A 12617-nucleotide genomic window follows, 5' to 3' on the forward strand; every position below is an offset into this window, starting at 1 on the left:
TGTTTAGTTTATTTATGTAAAAAATGTAGTTCTCTTCTTTTTACAAAATTTAGAATTTACCAAATGTATTTATTTATGACGGTGTATATTTATTAATTTTTATTTTTGTACACTGTTTTTGTTTTCTTTTGTTTTTCTCTATCTTGTATTAGTTGTATTGTTATATTACTGTCGTTACTACAGATGGAAATCCCTTCGGTTTCTTGTGGTTTTTATTTTATTCTATTTTATTTTTGACGTGACTATCTTGTGAGTATGACCCAACACATGTGAACTTGCATGTGGACCAACCAATAAGTGCGTTACTGTGCCCATTAAAAGCCAGGGTAGCATCTGTGAGAAGGGTAGATTAATTATCATATCCCATTGATGATTAAGTCTGATCAGCTCTCGATTATGAGAAACCTAAAAAAAAGAAAGAAAGGACATCAGGGATACATTGATGTTAACGTGATACTGAGCTGTGAGCTTTAAACCTTTTTCACCTGGATGAGCTCTGATTCCTTCTTTGGAACCTGCCTGTTCACATGTTTGTTCACAATTGGGAAGAAATTCTAAAGTGTGTACTAAGATCAGCCATTTTTGTGCATGTAAAAGAAGCTCATTCACAAGTAAAGGGGTCGGAAACTGAAGCAGTCCAACCACTCGTCGTCCGAGAAGAAAGAAAATACTGATATCAAGTGTTTCTCTGTCTTTATTTCCTGTGGTTCACGACCATATCTCCAGAAACGTCCGTGTGTGTCGATGGCAAACAAGCGAGTTTCCTCAGTGTTCAACTGTTTGGTTGTCAGCTCTGCATTTGACTGGCTGCTCTTTTATTTCACAGCTTTCTACTTGAATTTACATATTTATTTATACAAATCGATTCGGTCGGACGAGCCGAGCCAACTGTTTGAATTCCATTTTTCGCCGAGGAGTAGATTAAAGCTGCTGTCTTTGAGGATACGACCGTGGATTACTTTTAGATCCTTTTTTTGCTTTTTGAAGTTTGTAAATTAAAAAAAACATGTTCTAAATAACACTTCTCCTAATTTCTTTGCAGCAATAGTAGTAGCATGATGTAGTGCCTACCGCCCCTTTGTGTCTCTCTCATACACACACACACACACACACACACAGCAACCGAGCACATGTAATGCTGACAGCACTGAACCACTTTTACAGTCACATGATAATAGTTTAATTTGCTCAACTAAAACCCTATGATGTATAAACAATGGCATATTTATGCAATCTTAACACTGTAATCTACAGCGTCTTGTTTTTGTCTAAGTAAAAAAATTAATTAAAAAACATCTACCTTGTCAATTAATACAGGTGCAATCTGATCCAAGAGTCAGAGTAGTAAATGGAGAATAGAGGACATTTAAGAGAGAAAATGTACTCAAAAGCCCGAAAAACACCTCCAGAAAACAGCAATTGTACTGTTTGTCTGATGTATTGTTGTAGTACTTGGTGTCTTTTTCTCTGTCCTTTGCATTAATATTCTAACACCCATAATATAAAAGTCAGAATCTGGTATTCGCTCCAGACAGTGCTTTATTCTGTTTTTAAGACCACACACTGAAGATATTATCTACAATAAGTGGTTTACATGACAACCTACTATTACATTGTTTAATGTTTGACATTTTTTATTTCTTTGAGAAAGAGATGAATGTGGACACTAAATGAGCCAAAACGATAAAGGCCAATTCACTGTTTGAAATGTACAATAAATACTCTTTCAATATGATAGGAAAACAGTAAAATACATGGCCATTTTTAAAGACAAGCTGGTAATCCATACGGGTGAAAGCAATTACTAAATGAATCGCCAACATTTTTTAAAAGAACTTCCTTGTTGTCTTATTTATTTGCACCCATATAGATGTCATTGCTTTTGCAGTATATTTGATTATCTTCTCGTAATGGTGTGGTAAAGTCAATGGAATGTCACATTGAGGGTGAAATCTGGGATTAAATTGTACCGACCCACTTTCTATATCTTGCTTTAATAAATGGTCACTCATACATAGTGGCGTTTCTGTGTGTGTGAGACCTCCATATACAAGTTTATTTATATAGAATTTGGATCAAATTGGGTGTGAAACCAACAACCATTGTAAAAATACCCAAAATTCACCAGCCTTTATTTGCAGGTTACTTGAATTTATGGCGGTTTTGGTGGCGTCATATACCCCCCACCAAGAGGATAAAACAGGTTAATGTGATGGACGCGTCGGCCTCCATTTCCAGAGAGAGATGTGAAACGTCTGAATGATAAAAAGTATCTTGTTTCATTTGATTAATGTCCTGCACACAGACGGTGATGGCTTTGCAGAGACAAATGGCTGAATGTACACAGCTCACCAGCTAATCTGCATGGTTATTAAATTGCAGAACCTCACTACCTGTTCTGGTTTTATGGATCTCATTTGATCCACAACTATAATGTTCCAATTTACAATCCACAATGACTCACACCCATGATCGCCTAGAACTAAGATTTGAATACAAAATTGTGCTTCCTAATAAAACATATAAGCCAGAGTATACTTGCCGTTATCAGCCACAGACGAAGGTAAATCAGTCGTCAGCTGGTGGTAGTATCTCTACATTTGCACATTCATTTTTAGAGTGGGTCTCTAAGTTATGAGTAAAGATATTGTATTTGAGTGCCTACATTTGGGAAGTGCATAGCATGTACCATGAAGAACAATAAATATCATATCTTTTTTTCTGTTTATATTCAGTGATACTTGTGATCTTTGTCTATGTTTCTGTAAACTCAGTGACGGTTGCTGTTCAGTCTGTGTCCCATGTTTTCTTGTTACAACATTTGTATGTGATTTGTCTTTTTCGTAAATGTGATGTGAGTTCCAATTGTTCAACATCAAATGAATGTGTCTGCGTTGTTTTGTGTCTTTTTCATTACGTTGTTATCAGAGTATAATTTGCCTCAGGAGAGACAAAAGGAACCACTTGTTTGGAGATTAAATGTGAAAATTACCCATTTTTAGTGAACAATACTATCAAACTAAAGTAAAAGAAATGTGTGACCGAATATTCCTTATAAATAATACAGTATTTCCACAGGAGAGGGAAGTACAACTACCACAGTGTAGAACAAGGTAATTTATGAAATAACTAACCACCAAAGATGTGCATCATCCAATATATATAGTTGTAGTTATATATCTATATAGATAAACTATACAATTATATATATATTGAGTCGCGTCATTCGTTTAAAAAACTCGGTTTCCCAGACTGCTCTGGTGTTGAAACGTCACGTGACTTGACGTTTGCTCACCGATTGTTGACGATGGCAGACAGCGCAGGTCAGTAGCTCAGTGGTGTTCCTGGGAGGAGGAGTGGCTGCTAAGATAAAAAACAGCATTTTCTCCGGCGACCTGCTCTCAAAACACGGAAGAACTACCCAGTAAACGGATGAAGCTCCGGTTGTGTGACAAACCTGTGAGCTATACGCGAATTGGCGCCGGTTCAGAAACGTCTGTAACATTGTTTTGAAGGCCTGTTGCTAGCTACTGGGGATCCGCGGGCTAACCCGAGAGACACGGGGCCGAGAGAGCGCAGGGGATCGGGACACGAGCTCCATGGGCTGGGTTTAATCCACCAGGTTTTATCAAAACGAAGACGTAACCTCTCCTGCTCCACGGGGGCGGTTATAAACCAGCGTAACTCGAGGCGCTCCCAGTTTGACACCTAGCTAACATTAGCTACCTTGTGTTTACAAGCTAACTCCGGACCCGATATTAAAAGTTATCCCAGCTAAAGGTTATCACGTCTCCAAGCTTCAAAGTGTGTCACCTTATCTGAATAGAAGGAACAGACCTCGCCGTGTTGATTACCGAAGCTACCTTTAACCCGTTTGAACGACGGTGTCCTGGATGAAGGCTCACAGAAAAGTGTGGAATCTACTGCTGTCAGGACTTACAGGTCTCACCTGTTCTTCTTGGCATTATTAGTCTCGCACGTCCAAATATCTGCTGTTTCTGCTTTCTCGAGCCGATCTGCTCAGGAAACAGACCACAATGAATCGTTACCTGCCGGTGGCACGGCAGCACTTTCTGGCCGCCCTCGCCAGCACCAGTGTGGTGGTAAAAAGTATAAGTGCCGTGGTGGTCCTCCTCTATCTGCTGTCATGGGTCGTCGACACTCCGTACGCGCTGGGGGTGACCCCGGGCTATCTCTTTCCGCCCAACTTCTGGGTGTGGACGCTGGTGACCCAGGGTGTGGTGGAGCAACACGTGTGGGGTGTAGCGGCGAACTTGGGGACGGTCATGGCCTGTGGCCGTCTGCTGGAGCCTCTGTGGGGCGCTCTGGAGCTCCTGATCTTTTTCGCGGTGGTGAACATCTCTGCAGGCCTACTCGCGGGCCTCTCCTACCTGCTCACCTACATCTCCACCTTTGACCTGGACTACCTGTTTGCAGTGCGCGTCTACGGAGCGGCCGGGTTCGTGGGAGGTGTCCTGGTGGCGCTGAAGCAGACCATGGGGGACACCACGGTGCTCAGGGTGCCACAGGTGAGGCTAACGTGTACCACAAGTCATTTCTGCTCTGCATGGATGCTGATTGGCTGTGACTAACACCAGACCAGTGAGGAGTTAAGTTGAGAATATAAACTGCACTGGAAACCTAACCAGTAGTCATGGAGGTGTCCATAAACCAGCCTGTGTCAGAATGTGGCCATCACACATCAAGGACACACCTTGTCAGATTCACTAAATTGCTTGAAATGTGCTTTTATTTGTTTTTAGTCTATATTAACATATGATTTCAAGAAGATTGGAGTTTAAAGGATATCTTTTAAAAATAAGGACAATAGAGTGAAATGTGTAAATATACACACTTACCGACAGCATACTCACTCGCTTGTTTTTGGATTTGGATAAATACAGTTTTATTTGTGCTGGAAGTCCTCGTGTGGTGAAGCCCATGATGTTTCTTTCTGCTGTTCAGGAGTTGCAGTCACCCTTAAGGCTGTAGCTTTTGGTTTTGCATGAAAGCATCTACTTATGTGTCTTTAAGCCCCTTACTAACACTTTGGTGAAAAACACCTAACAGGACACTGGGAACTACAGCCGTTAAAACAACAAGCTAATTTATATCTACTGCAGGACTTTGAAGTCTACGTTTTTTTTATTTACAATGTGCCTTTTCAGTGGGATGACTTCCAAGATTCTTGAGTTGTGATTTTATGCTTGGGGAGGCATAGTGGGGTTTTTTGCTGAGGCACACATGAGATACACATTCCTAATGTGTATCTGTGAAACTACTGCTTTTTGTGCTTCTCAGCTGAGCGGGTCATGAAATGTACTCCATCAAAACTCTGGTAACGTTAAATCCCGCCCTCCACCCTGGCATGCAACCAGCTATTGTTTGCCGTTCAAATTCCTGAATCTGGCTGACTTGAGTGAATTGTGTATTTCGTCTACAGCCACTGTGGTCTGTAGACGAAATGGTAGCCGTCCCTTTTGCCTGATTACTGCGGTTCCCTGGAACTGAAAGCTGTCTCTCCCTCCCATCGTAGGTGAGACTGAAAGCAGCACCGGCTCTGGTCCTCCTCCTCCTGGCCTTGCTGCGCCTGTCCGGGCTGCTCGACAGCTGCGCTGACCTGGCTGCGTACAGCTATGGTGCCCTGTCCGGCTGGGTCTACCTGCGCTTCTACCAGAGGCACAGCCGGGGCCGCGGGGACATGTCGGACCATTTTGCCTTCGCCAGTTTCTTCCCCGAGGCTCTGCAGCCGGCCGTGGGGCTGCTGGCGGGGCTGGTCCACGCCGCCCTCGTGAAGGTGAAGGTGTGCAGGAAGATGGTGAAGAGGTACGACGTCGGGGCTCCCTCCTCCATCACCATCAGCCTGCCAGGGACCGACCCACAAGATGCAGAGAGGAGGAGGTGAGTCAGAGCAACAACAAAAAAACACAAAATCTGCAAGAAAACTCTCCAACAAAAAGGCCCAGTTCTGTTCCACCCTCGACCCCCGCCACGAGATGAAACAAAATCATGTTTTTATGTTAGAATAAACAATTTAATTCCGATTGGCATCAAAATAAATCATACAATTTTTTGATTTAAATAATTGAATTGGATTGAATTTAATTTGTAAATTCCCTGCTCACTCTGACCAGAGTATCTGTGTCATTAAATACATGAGTTTGGTCACACTGCCTTTTGATTGGTGTTTTATTAGTCCTTGGTTTTATTGAACGAGTAGTCATCAGTAGTTTTATTCTGCCCTAATGGTCTAAATGCTTTTTTAGAAGCTTTGAATACTTAAAATCTTAGTACATAATAGTTTTCCAATACAATCATTGAGCATTAATACAACATGTTGTTTATAAGTTTATTCTTGACTTTGGGAATCAGCAGGTGACAAAACAGTCTCGCCACAAGATCCATCTACTTTCTGTGATATCACAAAATAATGTTCAATTATATGAAACCATTGTCATTACAAACCCATATAATGTCCAGACTGCATGCAAGACATCTATGAGTGAAATTAATACTTTACACACACCCATATGTTAAAATCAATACTCCAGTCAGACACGAGAAACAGAAACGATGTAGTTTTATTTACTCAGGGAGGGGTTGCTGAGCCTCTGTGCTCTTTTTCAATAACGCATCTCAAACCGTTCACTCATGACTCGGCTCTACAGCGCTCTCAAGCTGTCAAAGGTTTGTTTCACTTACTGCTCCATTGTCTAGTAGACACACTCTCAAGCTGTCATACAGATCCAGCTACACACACACACACACACACACACACACAGGCCTCGGCTAACATAAACAGTCGCACATGTTAAGCAACGTCCCAGTTAGCAAACAAGTATTGTTACATTTTTATCCAGAAACTGGTTAAACTTGGTTATGTTTCAGTCTGCATCGCTACTCACTGAATGAAGCTAAGGCCTCTCTGTCAATGTAAATGTGAATTTAACCTCGGGTGATGATTTAAATAGTAAATGATACTTCTCCAGTATAAATGAGGAGATTTAATTTCATTCATTCCAAAAATGACTACGTTCATTTGAAAGGTTGCCTGTATTAAATGACGGTATGAGGGAAAAGTGTGTTATTTCCCTGTTTGTGATTTTCTCTTATTGCAGTTACGTGTTCAGTCCTTGTGAACGTTGTCATTGTCTGCATGCTTCAGCTCTGCTGCCACATGTTTCAGAGCCGTGTAATCAGTTTGATCTTTTTCAATTGAAAGACAAGAGACGGTTTAAGCTAGGGTTTGTAATCTTGACAAACTAGCAAGAGTACGCTCCATTTTTTTTAAATTATCCATCCGAAAAATCCCAGCTCAGTGTTACCAACTCAAGTAGCTAGTCAGCTAGCAGCAGATGTTGCTAAATCGAGCAAGAAAGTCGCCAAGTTGGCAACACAGACTTCAGGCCTCCCTCCAAAGCCACTCCCCCAAAACTAACATGATGAATGTAAACAATGAACATGGCTGTTGTTAGTACTCACAGCTCTCAAGCTAGCAGCTTGTGGAAGACTCTGGTCATGAGGAATGAGTGCACAGGCAGAGTATGCACAGACAGACATTACATTTGGGCCAAAGAAAATGATTGGTCGGGCTAATTACAGTCTCGAGACCAGCCACAGGTAGCAATTCTTTTTTTATTCATTGATTGCTGTCAGGATATAATGAGTACCAACCCCGCCTTAAACAAAGTCAGGAAATGTGCTGGTATGGTTACACTGGTTCTACATCTGTTGTAGTATAATCTATAGAGGTGCCCTTAACCAAAGCACTGAACCCTCAGAACTGCTCCAGTGGTGCTGCACTTTTGCTACCCTGTGCTCTGCATGTTTTGTTTAGCTGATGAGGGGTTACTCACTTTAATTGTCTCGACCGAAGTTCTCTTTTCTTTTTTTACTCGTTTCACACAGATATTGAAGCACAGCGATGCTTTTGAAGCATTAGATTACATCTGCACAGGAGCGTTTAAACAGTCAAACAGGCCTCCCTTGTAGTGCAGCCGTACATCCTTCTGGGATAAATGATCCACATTTCTCTCTTCCTTTCAGACAACTGGCCCTCAAGGCTCTGAACGAGCGTCTAAAGCGCGTGGATGACCAGTCGGCCTGGCCCAGCATGGACGACGACGAGGAGGACGAAGACGAGGACGAGGTCAGAACCGACACGCAGCTGCTCCTCCCAGGTGGACGCGACCCCTCCTCCACGCCGAGACCAGCGGGGGGGCCCGTCGGCGCCTCTCTCTCCTCCACCTCCTTGTCCTCGATGTCGCAGAGCAGCGGAGGGCTGTCTGCAGGCGGAGCGCAACACCCGGAGTCCAGCATCATCAGCTTCGAGGACGCCCCTTCTAGATCGTAACAAATGGAACACAGTGTACAGAAACGCTCCGCTGGGTGTCACTGGCAGGTCTACTGGTGTGTTCAGCGTCCCTGACTAGTGTACAAATATGCTCAGTGAGTAGGCATACGCTCGACATCGCACACGGCAACACAAACGACATGTTTGAGCAGTTCACACACACGACTGTGCCCTCACAAGCACTCTGTCAATGTCATCACGGAGGCCAAAGGGGCGGGGAAGTGTACAGCGCTATCAGTTGGTTATGAACGCTCGGTGTAGTTGGGCGGACTGGACACTCGATTCTTCTCCTCCTTACTGCATACGACCGACCGACCGACCCGCAAATCAACCAGAAATTCTGTCTTGCCCGGACATGCCTCGGTCCACTGCTTCATGTGTCGCTTTCTCTTGCTTTCTAAATAAATAACAAAATGGGTGTACAATAGTCTTTTTTTGGAGCAGCCATAGTTGTTCTGCCACGAGAAAGCCGTCGGTGACGGAGACTCTCGCTGAGTTCTTGATGAAAAAGGCAGACTCTGCGCGCACCGGTTTGATCGGCGCTGAAAACACTTCTGAAAGTGACATTTGCTTTTAGTTCTTGATATTTAACCAGGTGTGTACGGGAGGAAGTGTGAACACAATGCAGAAGGAAAGAAGCTGCTGCGGGTCTGTCCTGCTGATAAACTGTGACACAAAACTTCAAGATTTGAAGAGGTTGCCCGGTGAAGAGAATGTTTCCGGACTATTTTCATTTGCCGCCTGGTGTCTCTGGAGAGAAACGAACAGTGTCCCCACTTTTTGAAAATCCCCCATTTGTCTTTCAATGAAGAACAGTTCTGTATTTCTTTTTTTTCTTCTGGGTCTGTTCATGACTAAACAAAATCCCAAAAAATCACCTTTTTGTTTCTGTGCACGTTAACGGCGTTCCTGCACACAGATTTGTGGATGATGCTTCTTGTGCTACGAGTTATAATGACTCTGTTATATTTTTTAAGGTTAATATTAAGCCAAATCCAGGAGCGTCATCCTGTACCGTTTTACACTTTGGATCTGCAATGATACACGAATCAGGAAGAGCTGTTTAATTATCTGGGTGCATGTGATGCAGAGAAGTCACCGTCACGGTTGTTAGTCATTCGGCACCATTACAAATGCAGAGAAAGGTAGAGAATAGGCGCTCCGTTTACAGTTGCAGATTCATCTTTGTATCCGTGCTCTGTCAAAGCCTGCTCTGACTCGTGAGGCTAAATAACTGGACAGTGGACGCCTGCATTGATCAGTAATCGGCCTGTAAAATGTTTCCCAGTCACATCCTTTGCACTTCGTAACATCTTTCATTTCTTCACTCCCGATGCCAAGTAGCACCAGCGGTGAATCATTCTCTCTGAAGGTTGATCGGCAGCTAAATTGTTTCAAAAAGCTCCATAAATTCTACCAGTGATTCGTTTATTTTGCATCCAGTCGGATGTCGCAGTCTATTATGGTAATAAATCAAATCATCAAATTCCCACCTGTCCTCGTTGATTCAAGTCAGCCAATGCGTGATGTCAGACGTCGCAGTAACAGCGACTACAGTGATAAATTACTTTTTTTTTTTTTTTAACTTGTGATCTTCAGGTTGAAAATGTTTCCAAATTACAGGAGAATTTCCAAATTGTTCACTTCTGCTGCACATATTTAACGAGGGGCGTACAGCTGATGGCCAGATGCTCACTGGTCTTCCCGGGACAACAAGCCCAGTGGATTATGCTGCAGGCTGTTTGTGCTCCGACAGCTGCTGTGTCGTTGTAGCTGGGCAATGCTTTTATTTAGAAGCTGATTGATGGTCGTCATTTTGGGTTCCTTAGTCATTTCCTCAGCAGGTTCCTTCAGATATATTGAAGAAAAAAAGAGGTTCAAATCTAGAAACTACACAAAATGTTTGAATTATTGTTGGATGTTTAATTCAAATATAAAGTCATTCTGTTTTTTTCATATTTAATAATCTGATATTTGTTGTGTGAAGAAAAACCTTGCAGTTATTTGTCCCTGACTGAATTGACCTTAAATTGAAAACTAATCAAATGTAACAAAGGACAGATAATTCTGCCATCTATATCCCAGAAATGCTATGTAAGTATTGCATACACATATGTTACATGTGTGGGAAATGGCGGAGTACGTCAAATGGAGAGAGAGATGAAAACACAGAGTCCTGATTCCTGATCAGCTCGTGGTTTCTCTCCGAGACCTTTCAGCCCACAGGCTGCTTCCTAATGCTGGACACGTTTGATAATGTAGTTTTTGAGGAACATCTCTACTAGATTGGCTTTTATTTTCTTTTTTTTCCTTTTTGACATTGGCTGCCGTGTGACTCGACGTGTTGAGCTGTGAAAGGAGCGATGATGTCACCAGGTCGGTAACTAATGCTCCTGGGAAACATTAGCGGTCTGACATTCAAACTGGCAATGGCTTTAGTTTTGTCCCTGTTGATTTCCAGCCCACAGTTATGTGTTCCTTCAAATATTATGTCTGGCAAATTCAGATTGAATATGTTTAATTAGTCACTTTTCACCAGACGGAAATGTTTCATGTATAGGAAGTGATAAGCCATATTTGAGTGATGGAGTTCTGTGTTGCTCTTCCTCATTTCACTCTGCTCTTACTTATTTTTTGTGACGAGAAGATGTTTGCGTTGGATGAGCGGGGCCGTTCTAGTGGGATACGTCAAATCGAGCTTCAAATATCTGAAACCTCAAACCGCCGTCTACCTTTTTAGAAGCGTTGACGGGAGCAGTGGAGGAAAAAGTATCAAAACAAACCAGCACATCCAGTAATTACAGATGGTCACGGAGCAATCGGCGTCATCTTCATACCGTTTTAATTGCGAGTTACTCTTCCCTCAGCTGCTGACACGGCTTGCAGCAGTGCAGAGAAAAACACTCTAGCATGTGTAATGTGATCAGCGGGCGCTCGTAGGAATGTTGTAGTTGTGAGTCTGAGGTTGCAGATTGAGTCTGGCCAAACCTCCTTTCCCTCTCCATCCCTGTTCCCTTTGTTTTGTTTTCTCCTGTATTTATATTTGTTCTGGCTTCAAACATCCTGACAGAGAAGAAAGGGATGAGATCACACGCACCGTCGGGGTGAATAATACCAAATAACAGTTGTTGACTAGGAGAGCTAAAGGCGAGGATAATAAGTGGATCACTGGGTTCGTCAGTGGATGAGCTCTTGATTACAATATGGCTCCATATGCGGTTCATAAGTGTGTCGTCCTGTACACTAATATCTTGTCATTTTCAAACTCACACCACAGGCAGGTTTGACTACTTTAACCCTCAGCGGGTGCGTTCTCCACAAACACTTAGATTTTCCCTGTTTGGTTTCCTGTCAAGTGGCCGATGGATGTCCAGTTTCTCTGACCAGACTTTGTGTAAACTGGAATCACTGGAATTTTAATGTAATCGGGAGAAAGAAGGTCTCTTTTGACCATTCAACATGTTAAAGTTGATTATTTGCCGGTCCTCATTTGCGGGTACGAATCCATTACTAGCAATTATGGGAACGCTTTGTAGAAATGAGTATCGCGACGACATCAAAGTCTGCGACGGTTTGGTTTGATGATGAGCCAGAGTATGCTCGCGAGTTCTTGGAGCTTGACATTTTTCAGCCAGGCAGGCAATACATTTCCTGAAAATCTGTTTGTTTGGTAGAGTAGTTTATTTTGGGGTAACGCCTGTCTGGACTCGGGCATGAAAGCGGTTTTCCTGCCCGACAATGATGGACACATTACAGATGAGACCGCTGTGTGTGTGTGTGTGTGTGTGTGTGTGTGTGTGTGTGTGTGTGTGTGTGTGTGTGTGTGTGTGTGTGTGTGTGTGTGTGTGTGTGTGTGTGTGTGTGTGTGTGTGTGTGTGTGTGTGTGTGTGTGTGTGTGTGTGTGTGTGTGTGTGTGTGCGCGCTGCTGGCGAAGGAGGTCATTCACGGCAATGGTCACAATTTTCACTACTTTTCATTTTCCTTATCTGTCCCTACTTTTGCACCAACAGATGTTGTTCAAACTAATGATCGTCTCTCTCGCCCTCTCTCTCTGCATTGTGGCAGTTGCACAGACTTTTCTGTTTTTAGTTTTCAGATATATTTCTTCATCTCCATATGAAATAAAAGACGATTGTATGAAATGAAAACGAGTGTTTCAGTCTTTGTTTTGCATTCCCGTCGTGGTATTTGCTGTCCTGCTGTGGGAGTGCATGTGTCTGCATTGGACAAGCAGAACTGTGGGCTATTGTAGTCATTAGTATAA

General features: G+C 42.9%; 1 protein-coding gene across 1 annotated transcript; it reads left to right on the forward strand.

The window, feature by feature from the left end:
* Positions 1-3318: 3318 nt before the first annotated feature.
* tmem115 (transmembrane protein 115) lies at positions 3319-12599 on the forward strand. Its single transcript, XM_079273961.1, has 3 exons — positions 3319-4529; positions 5537-5901; positions 8047-12599. Exons 1-3 carry the CDS (start codon positions 4038-4040, stop codon positions 8351-8353), a joined length of 1164 nt encoding a protein of 387 aa, XP_079130087.1. The 5' UTR covers positions 3319-4037; the 3' UTR covers positions 8354-12599.
* The last annotated feature ends 18 nt before the right edge of the window (positions 12600-12617 follow it).

Source organism: Melanostigma gelatinosum, assembly GCF_949748355.1.
Source record: "Melanostigma gelatinosum genome assembly, chromosome: 8".
NCBI lineage: Eukaryota > Metazoa > Chordata > Actinopteri > Perciformes > Zoarcidae > Melanostigma > Melanostigma gelatinosum.

Excerpts from the sequence above, each read along its gene's own strand:
- tmem115 (XM_079273961.1), top strand. The coding sequence starts at position 4,038 with ATGAATCGTTACCTGCCGGTGGCACGGCAGCACTTTCTGGCCGCCCTC. Across the intron at positions 4,530-5,536 it reads CGGTGCTCAGGGTGCCACAG|GTGAGACTGAAAGCAGCACC; the intron begins GTGAGGCTAACG and ends CTCCCATCGTAG. Across the intron at positions 5,902-8,046 it reads CAAGATGCAGAGAGGAGGAG|ACAACTGGCCCTCAAGGCTC; the intron begins GTGAGTCAGAGC and ends TCTTCCTTTCAG.